This window comes from Nomascus leucogenys, chromosome X, assembly GCF_006542625.1.
Source record: "Nomascus leucogenys isolate Asia chromosome X, Asia_NLE_v1, whole genome shotgun sequence".
Taxonomy (NCBI): domain Eukaryota; kingdom Metazoa; phylum Chordata; class Mammalia; order Primates; family Hylobatidae; genus Nomascus; species Nomascus leucogenys.
In genome coordinates, this window is record NC_044406.1 from 115960574 (window position 1) to 115984376 (window position 23803).

The 23803-nt window shown below is 42.1% G+C and overlaps 1 protein-coding gene across 3 annotated transcripts in view; it reads right to left on the reverse strand.

The window, feature by feature from the left end:
- The window catches only part of AIFM1 (apoptosis inducing factor mitochondria associated 1), a 36218-nt gene extending 16958 nt beyond the window's left edge, over window positions 1–19260 (reverse strand). The window contains exons 1-6 of one of the 3 annotated variants that reach the window (XM_030806574.1): window positions 18924–19132; window positions 9546–9688; window positions 8236–8366; window positions 2911–3010; window positions 1206–1330; window positions 947–1077 (exon numbers count right to left, since the gene is read on the reverse strand). In XM_030806574.1, the coding sequence (XP_030662434.1) occupies window positions 947–1041 (95 nt within the window). In that variant the 5' untranslated portion in view covers window positions 1042–1077; window positions 1206–1330; window positions 2911–3010; ... (1 more) ...; window positions 9546–9688; window positions 18924–19132. Of the gene's footprint in view, window positions 1–946; window positions 1078–1205; window positions 1331–2910; window positions 3011–8235; window positions 8367–9545; window positions 9689–18923 lie in introns of all 3 variants that reach the window. The other 2 variants (XM_003262314.1, XM_003262312.1) reach the window with 2 other exon arrangements.
- Window positions 19261–23803: the final 4543 nt, after the last annotated feature.

Below are 23803 nucleotides of genomic sequence, written 5' to 3' on the forward strand. Positions count from 1 at the left end.
AATGGAACATGATAGTGGGGGTGAGGGAGAAGGGTAAGTTTGTAAAATTTCGTCAGGTATCAAAAGGGTCACTAATGAGAAAAAAAATTGGAACCCAAAGAACATGGTACTAGAATTAAGAGATCTAAGTTGTCCATCAAAAGGAAAAAGCTTCTGGACCTGTATCTCCAAGTCTGTCATGCAAAAATTCTAACACAGGCTCTTCCTTACAGCCTTCCTACTCTACTCCTGAAATTCTAAATGCCTGCTAGGCTGTCAAAGAGAGTGCCGTTAAAGTTTCTTTTCTTCTGCTCTTGTAGGACATGTCTAGGCAAGTATAAAGAAGTGATGGTTGGGCGCAGTGGCTCACGCCTGTAATCCCAGCAATTTGGGAAGCCGAGGAAGGTGGATCATGAGGTCAGGAGATCGAGACCATCTTGGCCAACGTGGGGAAACACCGTCTCTACTAAAATACAAGAAATTAGCCCGGCGTGGTGGTACGTGCCTGTAATCTCAGCTACTTGAGAGGCTGAGGCAGAGGAATTGCTTGAACCTGGGAGGCGGAGGTTGCAGTGAGCTGAGATTGCGCCACTGCACTCCAACCTGGTGACAGAGCAGCAAGACTCCGTCTCAAAAAAAAAAAAAAAAAAAAAGAAGTGACAATACAGGCCAAGTTGATCTTCACCTAAAGAAGCTTAACATAAAGGTTCCAGAAATAGGAGCATTAGTATTTCAGAGGCCAACATTACACCATCAACTGTTGGTAGATCTGGTAACAGAATCCAGGACTCTTGCCCTTTGTAGACTGTTATCTCTAAGCTGTACCAAGTGTAGACAGTAGTAGACTCTAGTGGACAGCCAAGCCATCCCTCCTATTCACTGTACACAGTCAGTGGCAAAATCCTAACCTATTCTCTGTGCTTAGCTGAAGTTGATAGTCAGGCTCATTTTATATAAGCAAACACACCTTCTCTCTTTTCCATTCCACTGTTTGAATCGCAGTGTCTTTGTGACATTTGGGTCATCTGAAAACCACAGTTCTTTTGAAAGAGGAGGTCGCATGTATGGCAGCTCAGGATCTTCAGATACAATCAGTACCTTCAGACATAAAAATCATGATGCTTATCAGAGCCAAGTCATTTAAGAGGCAAATGTCAAAGCGTTCACATTAGCTAAATGCTTGCAGACTGTACCCTCTGTGCCAAGCCAAAAAACATGCACCTTACCCTGGCCCCAGGATCCCGAGCCCGGATGGATCTGGCTGCAGCAAAAGCAGCCGTACCTCCACCGATTAGCAGGAAAGGAACATGACTTGGCGCCCTGTCTTGAGGAACTTCCTCTCCTTCTGAAGCTGAAAGCAACAGAACAGACTGGATGAATCTTCTTGAAGTCTCAGACGATTCTTTGCCACTGTTAAAAAAAATCACCTTGCACTTGTCTCAATCCTCCACATAAAGCTAGCAAAACATAGGACCTACACTAATCTTAACAATCTTCACAGCATCCTGATGGGGAGAGAAAAAGCAAGTATCCCTTTCATTTCATAAGTGAAAAATAGGAGAATGATTTCACCAATGTCATTCATTCATCAGGTCTGAACTGGTACTAGGACATAGCTTAAATATTTAGTTACTTCTAAAACATTTAGAAAGTATACATCAGTAGGCTTCTGCCCTTCCCATCAATTTTCTAGTGATCACCAGGAAAATACCAAGCTCAGTTTCACCTTCTGTTAGCAACAAAGGGAGAAAATCCAGGAGGTCAATTGGGGATTATTATACAATGTTCAAGAATAAGGGGGTGCTTTCGAAAAAAGCAGAACAAATTGTCCACCCAGAGTTGTGGGGCTTATTAAAGGATTAAAACATTCCTTTCTGAAAACTGAAGCGAATCATGTGAAATGGAAGTGATGGCTAGGGTATGTGCTTTAGGAAAGCAAATATACTTTTAGCAACTCGAAACTGCAAAGATTCAAAAGGGGAACAAAACAGACCAGAAGAATTTCCTCATTTAAAAAACGGCTTTCGGCCGGGCATGGTGGCTCACACCTGTAATCTCAGCACTTTGGGAGGCCAAAGCAGGCAGATCACCTGAGGTCAGGGGTTCGAGACCAGCCTGGCCAACATGGTGAAACCCTGTCTCTACTAAACATACAAAATTAGCCAGGCATGGTGGCATGCACCTGTAATCCTAGCTACTTCAGAGGCTAAGGCGGGAGAATCACTTGAACCCAGGAGGCGGAGGTTGCAGTGAGTTGAGATTGGGCCACTGCACTCCAGCCTGGGCAAAAAGAGTGAAACTCCATCTCAAAAAAAAAAAAAAAAAAAGGTTTTCATCTCTTTTCCATCTTTTCCAATAGTTTTCCTTGCTAAGCTTGCCTTTTAAGAGACTTTTCTTTTTTTAAGACAGAGTCTTGCTCTGTTGCCCAAGCTGGAGTGCAGCAGCGTGATCTCGGCTCACTGCAACCTCCGCCGCTTGGGTTCAAGAAATTCTCATGCCTCAGCCTCCCGAGTACCAGGGATTACAGGCGTGCATCACCACACCTGGCTAATTTTTGTATTTTTAGTATAGATGGGGTTCTACCATGTTGGCCAGGCTGGTCTTGAGTTCCTGACCTCAGGTGACCCGCACGTCTCGGCCTCACAAAGTGCTGGGATGACAGGCATGAGCCACCGTGCCCAGCCAAGAGACTAATATTAACATACAGATAAACAACCAATCATAATCATCACTAGCTTTATTCTCAAACCCAAATTTCAGCCAAATGCTTTAAATCACTCCCAGTTCTAGGGTAATACCATACTTTCTAGATGCTTGCAATCTCATAGCACCATTGCTTCTACAAGACATCCATAAATCACAGCACCCAAACTGTTTGTAACTTTCCCTTTGTGAGTCTCAAATCAAAGCCAGAATTAAGGGAATACTCACCAGATAATGCGGCCTTTTTCTGTTTCTGTTCTGGTGTCAGCCCTAACCCTGAAATTCTTTCATTGTATCTTTTTTCATCCTCTTTTATAGTCTTGTAGGCCTGCAGATCCAAACATGGAGAAAGTTTATTTCACCATACAGCTAGCTCATACTGTAAGTAATATTATCTTTCAATTAAATGAGAAGCTTTTGTCTGTCCGATGTTAGTTCCTCTATGTCAAAACCACTAAGACAAAGTTGTTTTCTTAAGAAATAAAAAATACTGGGTGTGCACATGCTTGGTATGGAAAAAATATGTGTAAGCAGATGAAAATATTCCAATTTCAGATTTTTTGGCTCTCTGTAAAGAATTCTCCCCATATTTTATTCTGAATGTACAGTTTAAGAAAAAAGAAAAAATCATTTTATACTAGAAGAATAAAGTGCTAGAAAGGGCTTATCTTTATATGAAGCACAGAAAGGGGGTTTGGACTACGCTGGACACTAGCTGTGAAATCAATCTACAGGGTCCTGGGTAGGAAGCTGGGACATAAGTTTTCCTGGTCAACATTCCAGCTTTTGCTGAGTACTCACATAGTGGTCAGAAACATGGCTGCCTGTATTCTATTTTTAAAGAGTTACCCGTCATTCCCTCAATGATCTATCCTTTTCCTAAACTCACAAGGTAGAAGGAATCTCATTCCTAAAAACTACACACAGATATTTACTAGGGGGTCAAACACCTTGTTTAAACACCTGTTATATTTCAAATATTCTATCTTCTCTACCCTTTCAAATTGGAAAAGGGTAATTTTACCATTATGACTAGTTGTGTGTTGTTCTTTTTTAACATAGCACCAGAGTTTATTGGAGACTTTTTAAAGAAAAGGTAGGTAAGAATGACTTGACATAACAATGCTTTTTGGCTGGGCACGGTGACTCACACCTGTAATCCCAGCACTTTGGGAGGCTGAGGTGGGCAGATCACCTGAGGTGAGGAGTTTGAGACCAGCCTGGCCAACATGGTGAAACCCCGTCTCTACTAAAAATACAAAAATTAGCTGGGTGAGGTGATGCACGCCTGTAGTCCCAGCTACTTGGGAGGTTGAGGCATGAGAATTGCTTGAACCCAGGAGGTGGAGGTTGCAGTGAGCTGAGATCACATCACTGCACTCCAGCCTGGGTGACAGAGTGAAACTCTGTCTCAAAAAAAAAAGAAAAGAAAAGAAAAGAAAAACCTACAATGCTTTTGCTCTTTTGTACCCCACAGGGTCAACAAAACAGGAATTTAGGTGACCACATGTCAAATGAAATCTCAGATTAATTAATTGTAGGAGAAAGTAAAGACAATCAGAGGAACTACCATAAAACATATTCTTTATTTTATTTTATTTTATTTTTTGAGATGTAGTCTCACTCTGTTGCCCAGGCTGGAGTGCAGTGGTGTGATCTTGGCTTACCACAACCTCTGCCTCCCAGGTTCAAGCGATTCTGCTGCCTCAGCCTCCTGAGTAGCTGGGACTACAGGCACACGCCACCATGCCTGGCTAATTTTTTTATTTTTAGTAGAGGTGGAGTTTCACTATGTTGGCCAGGCTGGTCTTGAACTCCTGACCTTGTGATCCACCCACCTTGGCCTCCCAAAGTGCTGGGATTACAAGCGTGAGCCACCACACCCGGCCCCATAAAACATATTCTAAGAATACTTCTATGACTTCCTTCCAGAACAGCCCATCAGGCAATGTGCTGCAATTGAGGAACCTGGACCCTGAGAGCTGGGTTTAACCTGGAAGCATTTAACATTGTGACAAATGAAGTAGAAAGTTAAGTACTGTATGCGAAAAGACAATAGTTACTCCTTGGATTTACTACTAAATTTATCAAATAAATGAATTTAATTAACATTAATTTCAGGAAGAGTTTTTATCTTGGTATCAGATACTATACACAAGTCCAGTATTTACTCATACCTTAAAAACATTTCTTTTAAGAAAGGGACTTTAGCCAGGTGCAGTGGCTGATGCCTATAATTCCACCACTTTGGGAGGCCAAGTTGGGGGGATCACTTGAGGCCAGGAGTTCGAGACTAGCCTGGCCAACACAGCAAACCCGTCTCTATTAAAAATACAAAAAGTAGCTGGGTGTGGTGGGGCGTGCCTGTAATACCAGCTACTAGGGAGGCTGAGACATGAGAACCACCTGAACCCCTGAGGTGGCGGCTGCAGTGAGCCGAGATCGCACCACTGCACTCCAGCCTGGGCGACAGAGCGAGACTCTGTCTCAAAAACAAAAACACAACAACAAAAAAAAACCCAGAGGGGAAAACTTCTCCAAAAAAGAAAACAAGAGAAAAGTTTTACCTAAAAAGATGGCTTACTCTGGTCAACATGAATGAAAAGAGAAATAAACAGGGGCCATGTTCATTGAGAGGAATATCCCAAAATAGCCTAAGCCCAGCTCACACTTGCTACTGGCTCACACATGAAGGGAAGAGCAGACCAAGAAATATCTAGAGGTTTAGTGGGGAAAGGGCAAGAATGAGGTCGATCTGTCTGATATATATATATATATAAATGTATTTATTTCTTTACCTTTCCCCCAAAGGTTTCTGTACTCCTAGTTTGCACAGATTTCCAATTAATGACATGAATACGTGTCAGGTTAAGAAAAACTACAAATTTATGAAAAATATTAGCGAAGACAACTTTTCTAAACAGATGAATATGGTGGCATTTATTCAACTTAATGGGATTTGAAAGGAAACAGGTCATTTTCTGAGTGAGGCAATGCAATCCTATAGTTTAACAATAGCAAAGGGCCCAAATACTAAATTTCATTAAATATTCTAAAGGCCACTTTGGCTCTGCCCACCAACAAAAAACAGAGGACTGAGATTTGGGGATCTGCCTCAGGTCCTAGTGAAAGTTACCAGCAAAAAGAGGAAAAACTCTCACATCAATGCAAATCAGAAGTTCATATTTACAACCCAAGCAGCAGAAGCAATGTTGAAATCAGTGTTTTTCAAACTGTGGTTGCATGCCATTAGTGGGCTGTGAAGTCAATTTAGTAGGCTGCAACCAGCATTAGATGCAAATACAAATAGAAGAGAACAGAAGCTAGAGTAAGTGTATGACACCTAGTAAGAGTAGTTTTTGAAGCTTTGTTTCTGTTTTATGTATTTGTAGTCACAAAATGGGTTGTAAAAGAAATGTATTTCTCACTGCAGATCATGGTAAAAATTTTTAAAAGTCGGCAGTTTAGGCTGGGCATGGTAGCTCACGCCTGTAATCCCAGCACTTTGGAAGGCCGAGGCGGGTGGATCACCTGAGGTCAGGAGATCGAGACCATCCTGGCTAACACGGTGAAACCCTGTCTCTACTAAAAATACAAAAAAAAAAAAAAAAAAAAAAATTAGCCGGGCGTGGTGGCAGGCGCCTGTAGTCCCAGCTACTCCTCGGGAGGCTGAGGCAGGAGAATGGCATGAACCCGGGAGGCGGAGGTTTCAATTAGCCGAGATCGTGCCACTGTACTCCAGCCTGGGCGACACAGAGAGACTCCATCTCAACAACAACAACAACAAAAAAAGAAAGTCAGCAGTTTACTCCCTTCTTTTTGGAGAGTAAAGTGGAGGGAGGTAAAGAGCTCCCAATACAGGAATTGCCAAAGTAATAGTTATACTTAAGTTAGGAATATTTCTTCAAATGAGAGAAAAAAGTTACGAAGAAACACTGTTCACTGTTACGGACTGAATGTTTCCTATTCCTACATTGAAGCATTAACCCCCTATGTGATAGTATTTGGCAATGGGGTGTTGGAGAGGTGACAAATGGTTGAATGAAGTCAGATAGGGCTGGAGCTCATACAGGAAGGGGAAGACACCGGAGTTCCCTTGCTCACTCTTTCTCCCTCTCCGTCCCCCACCCCCCAAAACCATGTGAGGACACAGCAAGAGGGTGGCTGTCTGAAAGCTAAGAAGAGAGCCCTCACCAGAAACTGAACCCTGTGTGACCTTGATCTTGGCCTTTCCAGCCTTCAGAACTATGAGAAAATAAACCTCTGTTGTATAAGCCACTCAGTCCATGGTGTTTTGATATGGCAGCCCAAGAAACTAATACAAACGTTCAACAACTTACAGCTATATCTCATCAAATCTGAACACTGATTTTAAGTTCATAGTTCTCTTGAGACTAATACCAATTTCGGACAAAAAAACTAAACCACCTCAGATGAAGTTTTCAATAATTTAGAACCTAAAACAAAACTGTACATAACAGTTCAATAACAGTTGTAGGTAGACAAAAGCTTATCATTTAACCTGGAACCACTTTATAATACAGTAGCTTTATTATTACCAGTGTTGGATAAACACAGAGTACAATGAGGCATTTAAATGAATGACTTGAGAGGAACTTGTGCTTCTTAGATATTTCTAAGGCAGGAGAAAGGAACAGTGACCAGCCCTGTCTTGCAGCTTGGCATCAAGAAAATTTGCATGGTCAACTCTGTGGAGGCCATCCAACTCTGGTACAGCAACACAGACCAGGAATTTATCAGGCTTAAATTTTTACCAACATACTGAACACAAAGGCTTTAAATCTATTTTTGAATGAATGGGGTGGAACTGATGGGAAAAGTTGAGAGATATGAAATGGAAAAAGTAAGGCTCAGAGGGTAGTATCTGAATTACGAATGAGAGGCATTAAAGAAAGCAATCTACATGAATGTGTTAGCTTGTACCGCTTCAGCCACTAGTTTGACCAAATTAGAGATTACAAAGGGACACTGCCAAATGAATTTACTTTGAAACAGACGCTGTGAGTGGAAAGGTGGATGGGGAGAATACTGCAATTTCTATGGCTTTCTGGATCTCCTCAGAAGCATTCAATAAAATGCCTTTTCACAGTCAAAGTCTGGTTGTTTCCCACAAAACACAAAAATTACATTTTACCTAAAATGATTCAAAAATGGATGGTGTTCACATTACCTTTATTTGCTTATTTAACATTTACTCTGAGACTGTCTTGTTAGATATGCAGCACTAAAGCACAATATAATTTGGTATCATACAAAATCATTATAAAATTGGCAAAAGTTTCAAAGAAAGAGTTAATGATGAGGATTTGTGATCATCGTTAGACTTGTGGCTTTAGCTATATCTGGTAGGACTTCAACAGTTTGAAGAGTGAGATTTGAGGACTCTCTAGTGACTGACAATGTCCCTTTAATAAACACCTAGAGAAAGCACATGCTGTGAATATTTTACTATATTCTAATATATCGAGTTTTCATTAGTGCCATGGTCTCACCCACCCTACCCCAAAATATGTTTTAGTGTAAGCATCTTACATAATAAACTCCTGCCCCAGTGACTGTTGCTCCTACAATTAAGAAGTACACTAGGTTGCTGCCATCTTTCCCAGAAGCACCTGTAGATGCTAGTGATCTAGAAGGGGATCCTAGGTGATGAGACTGCACAACTGTAGGTAAAGATAAGGCCAAGAGAGAAACAAAAGGAAATAGAGTACTAAGTATTAATGAAGAAACATTCCATACAAAGGCAGGGAAGCAGTTTTGGTTACCCTGTGCTAAAAAAGGAAAAAGAAAAAAAATGCTGCTCCAGGATTGCAGAATGTGTATTTCATCAAACCACATTATCAGACAGCTCTCGCCTATTTCTTATTCTGATTTGACTCACAATAGGCAAGAACTTATCTACTTTTCTTGTCCGTTTGGGAGTCACATCAGGGGATGAGGATATAGGTAGCTTCAAATAATTTTCACGTCCCTTTCTTTAACCTAGCAACCAAGGAACAAAGATAAATTCATTGTCTTACCAATGTAGGAAAAAACCCCTAAACTTGTAATGGCTTAAAAAGTAAAACAAACAGCTTCCTTCAATCAAGGGTGTTACTAGGTGTTATCTAAGTTGGTTCACTCAACCTTACAGGATCCAACTTTAGACTGATCAGCTTAGTCACAGTAAACCCTGCCAAGTTAGGAAAAAAAACACCCACAAAATAATTCCTCTGTGACCTGCTAAGCTGATCGGAGTTCATTTAAGGAGATACAATGGTGCTAATACTACATAGCAATTAAACACCATATTTCTCACCTCAAACAAACTCCATTCTAAAATCAGTGATACTAGCCATGCTTCTGTAATTTAGTCTTTGGGTGAGATTCGGGGATAGCTTTCCTTTTAGGAACACTTAATATTTTTGATTGAAGGCTGTTGTTTTTTAATGTGAACCTCAAGCTAGGGAAATAAAATGTCTGACAAATAGGTCAAAATCAAATATTGTGCTAAGGAGCTGCAATGGATTTTGACTTTATTCACAGGTTAGTGTGTGACATCCAAGAAAACAGGTACAATTTTGTGGGTTACTCGAATCTAGGAAAACACAGTGGCTTTCAAGTAAAGAAGAAAAAGACAAGTGAAAAGAGCAGAAATCAATCAACATGAGATTAAATTTCAGTCATTCCAGAATTGGTTCCCATAAGATATTAGGCAGCAGGCACTTAAGAGAAAGCTTTTTGAAAATTTTTCCAAAAGGAGAAAGGGGAATTAGTTGCAAAAGTTTTAAAGCAGAGTACTATCGAGTCTATTAATGGGAGCTGTTTGGCAGCTTCTTTATACACGCTGCTTTTCTACTTACATAGGCACCAGCTCCTACTGTTGATAAGCCCACAATAAGGACTAACACAGAATTATCGATTTTGCCCCCTGATGCACCAGAGCTAGCCATTTGTCTTGTCATCTGGAGTTCTAGAGGAACATGCCATCGCTGGAACAAGTTGCCTAAGAAACATAATTTATTAAGACACACACATACAAAAATAAAATAGTTAATACATATTTATGATTAAATGTCAATGCACTGTACAAGACTTATTGCCCGCAGATATTCACTGTTAAATGATCAAGAAAAATATCATCAAAACTGCATACATAAATACTACAGACAGCTGAATGAATACTCTTAAGTTGCTGAAGTTTTTAAGAGCAAAATTTAATGCTGTCCAGTGAGAAAATTTTCAGCTTCCAGAAAAGATCATGAAAAACATGAACAGTTCATCAAATACCTCTCCCTTCATGTCTTTCCCATAAATTAAGTAAACACAGAGAGATGACTGAATAGGTAGATATACAAAGTTAACCATGGGCTACCTGGGACATTATAACAACCATTTAAGGAGTAATCTAGATGGTTCCAATCTTGCACAAAATAAAACGCAACACACTCTAACCAGGACACAGTTCAATCTTGCATGAAAGGTAATGTGTCCTGGAACACAGAAATGTTAAAGCTCAGAAGAAAATCAGAAAAAAAAATTTTAATGAGTTTCGCTCCCCCAAAGAACTAAAAAATTTTGGACTATGAAATATTTTTTATAATGACAAAATTTAAATGGCAACTCCTTGACTCTTATTCCTCCAAAATAATACAAAGGTTATTTTGACGTAAAACTATGCAGAGCTATGTAATGATGTGATGATTATAACGACACCTATACATAGAAATATAAGAGTTCTGTAGATTTTTCTAGGGAGACACTGACATTTTCAGATAAAGGAAGGTCTCAGTCTCTGATTATTCTGTGATTACTCCTCGTGTTTGTTGACTATCAACCTAGAGCAGCAAATTTTTTCTGCAAAGAACCAGATGGTAAATATTTTCAGCTTTCTGGGCCATTTGGTGTCTGCTGCAACTACTCAATTCCGCTGATGCTGCATAAAAGCTGCCAAAGACAATACATAAATGAACGGATGTGGCCATGTTCCAATAAAACTTTATGGACACTGAAGTTTAAATTTTATATTATTTTCATGTGTCACGAAATTGTCTTTTTTTTTTTTCAGCCATTTAAAAAATGTAGGCCAGGCGCGGTGGCTCATGCCTGTAATCCCAGCACTTTGGGAGACCTAGGCGGGCAGATCACGAGGTCAAGAGATCGAGACCATCCTGGCCAACATGGTGAAACCCCGTTAAAAATTAGCTGGGCAGGTGTGGTGGGGCACGCTTGTAGTCCCAGCTACTCGGGAGGCCGAGGCAGAAGAATCATCTGAACCCGGGAGGCGGAGGTTACAGTGAGCTGAGATCGCGCCACTGCACTCCAGCCTGGCGACAGAGTGAGACTCCATCTCAAAAAAAAAAAAAGAAAAGAAAAGAAAAAAGAAAAAAGACCGGGCGCAGTGGCTCACGCCTGTAATCCCAGCACTTTGGAAGGCCGAGGAGGGTGAATCACCTGAGGTCGGGAGTTAGAGACCAGCCTGCCCAACATGGAGAAACCCTGTTTCTACTAAAAATACAAAAAATTAGCCGGGCGTGGTGGTGCATGCCTGTAATCCCAGCTACTCAGGAGGCTGAGGCAGGAGAATCACTTGAACCCAGGAGGCAGAGGTTGCAGGGAGCCGAGATTGCGTCATCGCACTCCAGCCTGGGCAACAAGAGCGAAACTCCATCTCAAAGAAAAAAAAAAAGAAAAAAGGAAAAAAGAAAAAAAAACGCAAAACCCACTCGTGGCTCCTGGGGCATACAAAAGCAGGTGACTGACTGGCTTTGGCCTGTGGCTGTAGTTGGCAGACCCCGATCTAGAGCAGTGGTTTTCAAACTTGAGAGTGTATCCGAATGCCCTGAAGGTTTTATAAAACAAAGCTGGCCAGGCCCCAGGCCCAGAGGTTCTGATTCAATAGATCTGGGATGGGGCTCAAGAATGTGCATTTCTAACAAGTTCCCAGGGGATGCTGCTGTTGCTGCTGCTGCTGTTAGGGTGGGGACCACACATTGAGAACCATCTTTCTAGAGCAGGTACATCCTATCTTTTGGCTTCCCCGAGCCACACTGGAAGAAGAATTGTCCTGGGCCACATATAAAATACACTAACACTAACCATAGCTGATGAGCTAAAAAAAATCGCAAAAAAAATTTCAGAATGTTTTAAGAAAGTTTACAAATTTGTGTTGGGCTGCAGGTTGGACAAGCTTAGTCTAGAGGCTGATACATATGTCCCTGTCCTGTCTAGGCTTTAAAAGACAAACAGAATGGACACTGGTGGTAGCATCCCATGCATACTTGTAGAGATTAGAGAAGGAATTTCCCCCTTGCTTTCATAACGTTAGGCCACAGACGGGTAAAAACAAGCTCAATGTGGATCTGTGGTCTCTCATCTGAAATCCCAGGCACCATGTATATTTTGGAACTTTGAATTATCTGGTCTTAAGTATATGGGGCCGCCGGGCGCGGTGGCTCACGCTTGTAATCCCAGCACTTTGGGAGGCCAAGGCGGGTGGATCACGAGGTCAGGAGATCGAGACCACGGTGAAACCCCGTCTCTACTAAAAATACAAAAAAATTAGCCGGGCGTGGTGGTGGGCACCTGTAGTCCCAGCTACTTGGAGATGCTGAGGCAGGAGAATGGCGTGAACCCGGGAGGCGGAGCTTGCAGTGAGCCGAGATTGCGCCACTGCACTCCAGCCTGGGGGACAGAGCGAGACTCCGTCTCAAAAAAAAAAAAAAAAAAAAAAAAGTATATGGGGCATATACCACATAGTGACACCTAGCAAGGTAAAAGGCAGCAACTCATAGTCAAACATATTAATATGACCAATCACGCTAAGTGATATTTTAAAAAGATTATAAAGTAGCCTCTCTCCAGTTCAGGTCAGGTTTTACTGGCAAATTAGTTATGAAAACTTGATAGTCTTAAATTTTGTCTTTCTACAATTTCAATTTCTGAATTACAGATAAGAGACTTTAGATCTATACTCTTAAAAAAGCAAACGTATTTTTCTTTACTGTTCTTCTTACCTGCTTTTAGAACTCTTCATCACCTCATGAAATAAAATGGTTGAGATTTGGAAATAATGACAAATCATGAAAATAAAAACATGAGCGGGGCAGAAACTTATCTCAATCTGGGTAAGCTTTTGATTTTCAGAAGCTTACAAAAATAATGAACCATCAGAAGTAGAAAGTGGTAACTCTCAGAGCTTAGAAAATGAAACTGGTTAGGAAAAGTTCCACGTGATTTAGTTCAATGAATTCAGTTTGTCCTCCACCTCTACCCCTGGTTCATTTACTAAAAATAAATGTTTTTTGTTTTTTTCTTTTTTTAAAAAAAAATTCTGTTTATTCCTCCAGAAGACCCTAAATACAGACATTATAACAAATTTGTTTTAATATCATACTCATGTTTATTCTCTTTCTGCTTGCTTTTCACAAACTGATAATACTAAGAGTGTAGATTTGGGAAAGTTCAGCAGCTTTTGTCTCAATTTGCCAAAAAAAAGAAAAAAGCATTTAAAAGTAAATTTACTTTTTTTTTTTTTTGAGACAGGGTCTCACTCTGTCCCCAAGCTGGAGTGCAGTGGCACAATCTCGGCTCACTGCAACCTATGCTTCCTGGGCTCAAGCGATTCACCAGCCTCAGCCTCCCGTGTAGCTGGGACTACAGGCGTGAGCCACCAATGCCCAGCTAATTTTTCTATTTTTTGTAGATACGAGGTTTCACCATGTTGCCCAGGCTGGAAAAGTAAATTGACTTTAAAAAAAGTAAACTGGTTAATATTTAAACTACTGCTTGAAAAGAAATGTAATACACTACTCTCATTAATAAACCAACTTTTAAAACTTTTTACATACCTACAAAGTGACTTTAATTTTGTAAAACGTACTAAGTATTGTCTGTTTACATTCCCCCTCCCCCCATTTTCTTTTCCCTATGAAATTCCTCCCAAACCTTTCTCCCCATAGCTTCAGAATTTTAGGAAATATTACATTGTGACTGAAACATGCCTTTTCACTTGTCTTACTAACATGGAAAAGCCAACTTACTCCTTGACTTTTCATCATGGCACCAGTTTACTTATTTTAGGTTTTCTGCAGTCAGACCACACATACGATGCAATTTCTTCCTCACACTTAGGATTTCATTCTTAAGAAGCCAGTTTGACCTGTGCAACAGCGCCTGACAATGCATAGATGTTTGCTCAATAAGTATCTGTTGAATTAATGAATGAAGGAAATAGAAATTCTTCCTAATTCTATTGATATTGACTGAACATTCTTATTACTACTAAAATTTTTTTTAAATGAAAAGGTATCAGTATGTTGCCCAGACTAGACTCAAACTCCTGGGCTCAAGTGATCCTTCCACCTTAGCCTCCAGAATAGCTGGGACTACAGGCATGCACCATCGTGCCCGGCTAACTGAACATTTTAAATAATTCTTTGCAAAGAAATTTTAACCAGGGCAGGTGCGGTGGCTCACACCTGTAATCCCAGCACCTTGGGAGGCCGAGGTAGGTGGATCACTTGAGACCAGGAGTTTGAGACCAGCCTGGCCAACATGGTGAAACCCCATCTCTACTTAAAAATAAATAAATAAATGAAATGAAATAATAAACTTAAGAGTTTTTTTTAAAAAAAAGCTTTAGCCAGATTCCATTTATTTTAGGTTGCTTAATCATAAATGAGTAACCTCAAACACCACAGACCAGCATTAGAATAGTAGCTAAACTAGCAAGTTCATTTCTATAGGTTTTGTGATTTCCTGTTTTTCCATACTCCCAAAAGGCCTTTTCCAAAAACACAACTTCACAACTGAGGCACCCAGGGATCCTAAATGGTTAAGAGATCTATATGTTCTTGAGACTTGTTTCCTGAGTGTCAAACCGATTTTTCCAGCATGGAGAAAACACAGGACGGCCAGGTGCTCACGCTTGTAATCCCAGCACTTTGGGAGGCCGAGGTGGGTGGATCACGAGGTCAGGAGTTTGAGACCAGCCTGGCCAATACAGTGAAACCCCGTCTCTACTAAAAATACAAAAATTAGCTGGGTGTGGTGGCAGGCGCCTGTAATCCCAGCTACTCAGGAGGCTGAGGCAGGAGAATCACTTGAACCCAGGAGGCAGAGGTTGCAGTGAGCTGAGATTGTGTCACTGCACTCCAGCCTGGGCAACAGAGCAAGACTCTGTTTGAAGGAAAAAAAAAAAAAAAACACAGGACAAGCCTAGATAGTCTGTCCATTGTAGATAAACGATTCTTTACAAGGAATCCAACAACTATTTATCAGCCTTTTTTTTTTTTTTTGAGACAGATTCTCGCTCTGTCGTCCAGGCTGGAGTGCAGTGGTGCGATCTCAGTTCACTGCAACCTCCACTTCCCGGGTTCAAGCAATTCTCTTGCCTCAGCCTCCCGAGTAGCTGGGATTACAGGCATGCGCCACCATGCTTGGCTAATTTTTGATTTTTAGTAGAGAGGGGGTTTCTCCATGTTGGTCAGGTTGGTCTTGAACTCCCAACCTCAAGTGATCTGCCCACCTCGGCCTCCCAAAGTGCTGAGATTACAGGCGTGAGCCACCGCGCCTGGCTATCAGCCTTTTTTTACTTTTTAGTATCAACCCTTGCTGGAATTTTAGAAGAAACGGAGTAGTAATAACTATAGTACAGCGTGAACCATTCTGATGAAAGACACACAAGGAAAAATTATTTAGGTAACAGAAAATGAAATCTTCTGCAAAGTTAAGTCCTTCACAATGCTGTACTAGGGTTCAGTCACGAGAATTTACCATGTGCCAGAGATGGTACAAGGTGCTAAGGACACAAAAATAAATAGGACATAATCCATGTCCTCAGGTAGTGTTTAATTTAGGAGAATGGCTGCTACTATTCTGAATATGAGAAAATGAGCTTGATACAAATCACAAGAGACTCTAGATTGCTCAGTTTGGTTTTTTAATCCTTACATCAGTGAAACAGAAGGTTAAGAGTCACTACTCATCCAAAACAGTATATACCAAACTTGCCTGATCATATGAATGTCAAGGGGCTTGTTAAAATACAGATTCCCAGAATTATCTCCTGGAGAAGGTTAGGAATTGGTCCTCTGCTCGATTCATATGACCAGGCAACTTTTGGAAACATGATAAAGAAGAAAGCTAAGACATGCAGTAACTCCCTCAAAAAGTTAGAACATTTCTAGAAAATGTAACTTATTAACTGGTTACAGAAAGGGCTGAGTTGCCAAAGAATTTCTTCTGCAAAGCCCTGTCTCAGCAGAAAGAACAGGGGAAGACTCATCTTTTAGGCTTCAAAACGAAGTCACATTTGGCAGTGTCCAGGAAGCCAGGATCCTTGCCCACAAGGAGCTCAGTTTCCTTTTTAAAGAGGTGAGAAGGATTCCAAATAGAGAAAAATGTTCAAACATTTGAACCTAAAGTCAGGGAGTCGGTGATCAGTTTGATAACATGGGCAGCACTGGTGACCAAACAAAATATTATAGAACAGAAAATATCTATTATCTAACCTGTCTGCTCCTCTGTGTCTGAATGCAGACATAGAGTGATGACTATGAGTTACCTTCAATCATCTCTGGAAGGAGGCAGAGCATCCAAACAAATAAAGTAAATAAACAAATAGTAGCTATCATGGTTTTAAGGCAGAATGCAACATATAATGGAAATGAACCTGACAATGGTGACAGATGTCAACAAGATAGTTGCAAGGCAGGTTTAAAGTTTAAAGGTTTGGGAGGCTGAAGCAGGTGGATCACAAGGTCAGGAGTTTGAGACCAGCCTGGCCAGCATGGTGAAACCCCCGTCTCTACTAAAAATACAAAAAATTAGCCTGGCGTGGTGGTGCATGCCTGTAGTCCCAGCTACTCGGGAGGCTGACGCAGGAGAATTGCTTGAACCCAGCAGGCAGAGGTTGCAGTGAGCCAAGATCGTGCCACTGCATTCCAGCCTGGGCAACTGAGCGAGACTCTGTCTCAAAAAAAAAAAAAAAAAAAAAAAAAAGTTTAAAGGTAAGATGGAGGGAGAAATGGTGTATAAACGAACCTCGCTCTTTCCCACCTGTGCAAAAACACATGGTAGATGCTACTACGTGAAAGAGAAATCAGATCAAAAGCAATTAGTAATCAAGCCACAAAACAGAGTTAATTCCTAAAATGAGAGTATCAGAACTTCTTTTTGAAATTTTAACACTACCCTCACCCATTTTTAAAGGCAGGTGATGTCATACTTTGGTGCATGGCCAAAGGACAAAGAACAAGTGTATGCAAAGAGATGGATGGATATGTCAGGAAGCCCCAATATATTCTACAGTAGACTGCCTTCAAACAAAGACATGCAGTGGAAAAAACCATTTGAGTCTGTATTTTTCAGTAGTTCTAACATCACCAACCACTTTCCAATGTCTAATAAATCAACTTAACTTTGCAAATGCATATTTAATTGATGAGAACTTTTGGTAAGACTTTAGAATGCTGGTAAAAGTTGTGAGACTTAAGCAAAACAACTACTCAAAGTTTGAAAGGCCAGTGTGGATGAAAAAATTCAGGTTATCACCGGGCGCGGTGGCTCACACCTGTAATCCCGGCACTTTGGGAGGCCGAGGCGGGCGGATCACGAGGTCAGGGGATGGAGACCATCCTGGTTAACATGGTGAAACCTTGTCTCTACTAAAAATACAAAAAAAAAAAAAAAATTAGCCGGGCGTGGTGGCGGGTGCCTGTAGTCCCAGCTACTCTGGAGGCTGTGGCAGAAGAATGGCGTGAATCCGGGAGGCGGAGATTGCAGTGAGCCGAGATCGCGCCACTCTACTCCAGCCTGGGCGACGGAGCGAGACTCCGTCTCAAAAAACCAAAAAAAATTCAGGTTATCTCAATTTCTGTGCAACAAGCACAGAGCACTATCATTTCAATGCAATCATTTCAATGCACAAAACCCTCAAAGATGACATCCATTGATAAGGCATTAGTTTAAAAGCTAAGCAGAGGTTTTAAGTTCCAAGAGCAATATGTCCCAGGACATAATTCAAATACACCTATCAGGAAACATTTTCATTGTGCATAGCAACTGGAAAAACTGTTCAAATGCACATTTGCAAAGACCCTAACAACCCAAGGAAAATATTTTCCACTTTTTATTTTTAAAGCACCCAGGTATTTCTGTATTGTAAAAGCCTCAAGGATAACTTCTGACATTGCAAATGCCCTAGGGGTGGACATTGAAGGATTACTGATTTTTTTTTTTAAAGCAACTCCTACAGGTGGATCATTCATTGTCCCCGTGAAGTAATGCAGTACGAAAATAAGCAGGCTCAAGCCATGCTCAGATAAATTCACGGATATCTGATGTACAATGGGCTAATTACTGGGAAGAGACCAGAATTCATTCTTAACTTTTTGAGGTCAACTTTAGGAAGCAGTATGGAGTTGCAGCGAAGGGATTAAGGCCCTGGAGGCTAGCAAACTATCCTTAGCTCTACCTATTAATTAACTATGTGACCTTTGGCAAGTAATTTCACCTCTCTGTGCCTCAGTTTATTATCTATAAAATGAGTGGGTTGACCTTTACCACAAAATCCCTTCCAGCTCTAAAATTTGATGAAACAACTTAATGGAGGACAAACACAATGCGTTCTGCAAACTGTTTCTTTGAAGCCTTAAAGACCACCAAGAAGTACATGGCTCAGGCATCTCCAATTAATTCTGGGCCAATTCTCTGGGTGTCTGGTACACAACCAACCGACTCCTTACTTGCCCTGCACCGTTTCTGTTTCACTGGGCATTCAAATCCATGGATTTCATCTGTGGTTTGGAAGGCTGAGCAGATAATACCCTCATTTACACAAGAAACTTAGGCGTAGGGCTTAAACATCCTGTTTAAAGTCTCAATCGGTAAATGACAAAGTCTACTTGACCTCATTGCTCTAAAAAAGGGGGTGGGGGGTGGGGATGGCGGGGAAGCGCCGACAGCCAGTTGTTCTGGGATCCCTGAACAGCAAACGCTCCCGGGAAAAGGCCTCAGGCCGACTACTGGGTTCAAATCTCTTGAAGGTCAGGTCGGCATGGCTGAGCCAATTCCTCCGCTTGCAAGACTCAGGGTTCGGAGTCTGCCAATTTGGAATTCACGTGACTATGTGTTAAGTTTCTCGGGGGGACGCGGGGGTAGAGGGCTGCAAGGCACAGGGAGCCTAAGGCGCCAGGCCCTCGGACTTGGAGGTTGCCTGGAATGAGTCAGTCAGTCACCTGGGAGCCGGTTCCTCTGCCTCGGGCTTCGGACGCACACGGTTCGCACCAAGGGCACCAGCTTCTGCTTCAAAGCACCCGCCGCCAGGCCTCCACACCGGAACATTTCGGCGACCGCTATTCGGGACCTCCTCCTTCCCTTTCCTCTCACGCACGACCGACGGGTCAAACACCGCGAGCCCCGGCCAGCTCCCCCAGTCTCTTCACACGCACACTACGCAGACTCCTCCTCCCAGCTCCGGGTGGGCATTGGACAGAGAAGCCGGCCTGCTAGAGCCGGGGAAGGGGAACGGCGACCGGAGGCCTACTGCGCAGGTGTAGCACTGGCTGCCGCATTGCGATTGGTCCGCAGGGCGAGAGGATTTGCGCATGCACTAGCTGGCCTCAGGCTCGCAAAGACGCTGGCTCTAGGTAGCCAGTTTTCGCGAGTTTGTGGCACAGTGTTGGACTGAACGAGTTAAGGAACCTGTTCAAAGAGGGACTCGTGGGGCCGCTTTGATTGGCGGTTGTGCCTGGTGCTGCCGCTGTGTTGGTGACGGGAACTGATAACAGCATCTCACAACAGCGTAGCCCCGGCACCGCACTTTGTTTTTTGGTTTTAGGACACCAGTTACTTGATACTGAAGCCTTCCTGATTGTTTTGCAGTGATCCAGATCCAGTTTTTCCATGAGTCCGAGGCGCGGAACCTGGCTTCCCAGATTCCGCGTGTACTTCCATCTTTTACCAGTTGCCGGCTCTTTCCCACCCAACCCCTGTTTCCGGACAAGTAATTCTGCGCTCTTCTTCCCGCCTGTCACCTTTATTTTTTAGTGCAGTTGTGTGTCCTAGATGCTGTACCAGGTGCTACAGATACACACAGTCTCCTGCTGTGGTTTCCGTGCTTGGGAGCAGGATGTTAGCAAAAAGCGTTCGTGCTTCTCGGACTTTCTGGGAAGAGAAATCTTCTAAGCAGAACTTTCAGTTATGGGAGTAGGGTGAGGGGCCGAGTGTAAATAGATGTTTTGACTGTGCCAGATATAAGCTAAATTGGAAATAATGTTTTGGCTGCACGCAGAACATAAAATGTGCCTGTTTCAAAGATTCAGCTTACTCATTTAACAAGTATTTATTGAGCACTTGCCCCTTGGGTTGTACTATAAAAGGGGCTCTGTTGGGTATGAAAAGTACGGATGGTCCCCGACTTACCTCTCACAATGGTTCGACTTACAATTTTTCGACTTTATGATGGGTTTAATGAGACCTAACCCCATGTCAGTCGAGGAGCATCTGGACTTAACCATGGTTCAACTTACGGTTTTTTGACTTTATGATGGGTTTATCAGGGTATTAAATGCAGTTTCGACTTACGATATTTTCAATTTACAATGGGTTTATTTGGACGTAGCATCTATATAGGAATTGCCCACTGTCTAGTTGGGGAGATGACATATACTGGTCATTGAAATAATATCTGGTGTAGTGCCGGACAGAGCAAGAGAGAAGACTATGGGATGGAATCGCTATGGTAGAACTTCATATAAGAAGTTATTTGAGTTGTGTCTTAAGGATGAGTAGTAAAATTCAAATAGTGGAGGAAAAGTAATGATATTTCAGATGGTGAATACTTTGGGACCAAATATAACATTTTTCATTGTTAAACATGTTGACCTTGGATCCAGACCAACCCAGATTGAATCCTGGCTCTGCCACCTGGGCAAGTCACTTAATTGTGCCTCATTTTCCTCCTCTACAAATCTCACGAGGGTGTTCGGAAGACTAAATGAGCTAATATTTGTAAAGTGTCTTAGAGGAAGCGCCATGCTGTGTGTTAAATGAAAAGGCTTGGAACTGTTTTAAAAAACCAAAACCCAGCACATTTTCGGGGGACAATGATAGAGAGTACATACTAAGAAGTATTGATGTGGTCAGGCTCTGTGGCTCATGCCTGTAATCCCAGCACTTTGGGAGGCCTAGGCGGGTGGATCACTTTAGGTCAGGAGTTTAAGACCAGTCTGGCCAACATGGTGAAACCCCGTCTCTATAAAAAATCCAAAAATTAGCCGGGCGCCATGGCATGCGCCTATAATCCCAGCTACTAGGGAGACTGAGGCAGGAGAATCGCTTGAACCCGCCAGGTGGAGGGTGCAGTGAGCCAAGATTGTGCCACTGCACTCCAGCCTGGATGATGGAGCAAGACTCTGTCTCCAAAAAGAAAGAAAAAAAAAAGAAGTAGTGATAAAGACAGGCAAGTATGGTGGGGGGCCAGATTTGAACTGGCAAGAGTTTGGCCCTAACTTTGGAGGTAATGAAGTTACTTTTTTTTTTTTGTTTTGGTGGAATGGGGATAGAAAATGAAATTACAAGGCCGGGTGCAGTGGCTCATGCCTGTAATCCCAGTACTTTGGGAGGACGAGTGGGAAGATTGTTTGAGGCCAGAAGTTCCAGACCAGCCTGAGCAACATAATGAGACCTCATCTCTACCATTTTTTTTTTTTTTATTAGCCAGGCCTGGTGGTATGTGCCTGTGGTTCCAGCTACTCAGGAAGCTGAGATGGGAGGATCACTTGAGCCCAGGAGATCGAGACTGCAGTGAGCAATGATTGCTCCCGTGCACTCCAGCCTGGATGACAGAGCGAGACCCTATTTCAAAAAAGAAAAAGAAATTAGAAAGATATTCTTTTTTTTTTTTTCTTGAGACGGAGTCTCCCTTTGTTGCCCAGGCTGGAGTGCAGTGGCAGGATCTCAGCTCACTGCAACTTCTGCCTCACAGGTTCAAGCAATTCTCCCGCCTCAGCCTCCTGAGTAGCTGGGATTACAGGCGCATGCCACCACGCCCGGCTAATTTTTCTATTTTTAGTAGAGACGGGGTTCCACCATGTTGTCCAGGCTGGTCTTGAACTCCTGATCTCAGGTGATCACCCGCCTCGGCCTCCCAAAGTGCTTGGATTACAGGCATGAGCCAGCTTGCCCGGCCTACAAAGACATTCTTTTATGAAGTTTAACCCAGGAAGTAGTTTTGTTTTTTGGTTTTCTTTAAGAGACAGTCTCGTTATGTTGCCCAGGCTGGTCTTGAACTCCTGGGCTCAAGCAATCCTGCCGCCTCAGCCTCTCCAAGTGTTGGGATTACACGTGTGAGCCACTGTGCCAGGCCTAGGAAGTAGTCATTATTTGGTGAAAATGATCCAGGGCTCCCTTACCCATTAAGCAGAGTAGATCAGTGTTCAGAAGTGCAGGCAATGGGTGACATTTTATCTAGAGCTCCTTTGGGTAAATACTGAAAATGTGGTCAGGCTCTGTGGCTCATGCCTGTAATCCCAGCACTTTGGGAGGCCGAGGAGGGTGGATCACTTTAGACCAGGGGATAAATATTGAAAGTATCAATTCCAGGCCGGGCACGGTGGCTCATGCCTGTAATCCCAGAACTTTGGGAGGCCAAGGCAGGCGGATCACGAGGTCAGGAGATCGAGACCAGCCTGGCAAACACAGTGAAACCCCGTCTCTACTAAAAATACAAAAAAATTAGCCAGGTGTGGTGGCGGGTGCCTGTAGTCCCAGCTACTTGGGAGGCTGAGGCAGGAGAATGGCGTGAACCTGGGAGGCGGAGCTTGCAGTGAGCCAAGATCACGTCACTGCACTCCAGCCTGGGCGACAGAGCGAGACTCCATCTCCAAAAAAAAAAAAAAAAAAAAAAGAAAGTATCAATTCCAAAGTAAGGTAAACATTATTTATATTTACTTAATATTTTAACAGCCTTGCATTGATTTTTATTGATATTTGTAAAAACCAATAATCATGGATTGATTAAATACAAAGTTAATTATATCTGATGGTGAAAGAGACTGGAAAACACTGTCAAAATCATGATAATCAGGTACCTATGGAAACAACTGCATGTATTTGAAAGTCAGTAATTTAATAATGCACAATTAACACAAAGGGCATTGTACAGTAAATTTAATTTTTTTACAATAGGTACAATAAGGTAGTTTTCCTGTCCTTTTAATTAAAAATTATATTTTTATCTTTTTTCAAAAGCAATATATACTCATTGAATTAATTCCAAAAAATATAAGTGGAAGTCTCCCAAAGTCTCACCCCACAGAAGTAACAGATGCCTTTTATTAGGGGAAGAAGCCCATTTTGAGATATCTTATTTTCAGAAATCAAAGTTTCTTCCTTACAAAAGTAGACTCAGTGACAAGTTTTTGCTAGAAGCGTACACTGAAATAATCTTATTATGTACATATGTTTTTTTTATATCTCTCAGGAAGTTAGCATTAATTCTAGCTGTGAGTTGGCAAAGGGCAAAGCCCCTTTCTACTTTGTGTACAGGATGTACCTAATTAATAGTTACCCCTCTCCACCTTAAAGCTATTCTGTAGATAAAGATCATCAGGGGCATTAACTTCCAATACAGAAGGGAACGATCCAGCAAACTAGGCATCAGACTAATCAAAACCAAAAATACTGTACAATGATTATTGATACATAATACAATGAAAATTGGTATTCATAAGGATGATTTTGGATTGGCCAACTAAGATGAAATCCTTATCTGGGTAGTTTTAATGCTGAGTAGTATAATGTAGGGTGTTAGAAATGGGCGACCCACATATATGATAAAAGGGTTAGCTGTAAATATACCTGCTAGCTCAGCTAATAAACTTATTAACTGGAAGACGCCATTCTGAGTAACTTGGACGTCCTTGAGTAGTCACATTCCAATTTGCTTTCAGGTATATCACTGATGCACTGAATTGTTTTTCTCTCAGCAGAAATGGATTTAGTCATGTTTGTCTCTTCCTGCAGCTCAGCCTCCCAAATAAGATGGCAGCTCAACTGTGCTGTTTGAATCCCTGACCTTGATGGCATTAGCAATAACTCACGAGTCAGTGCTAGT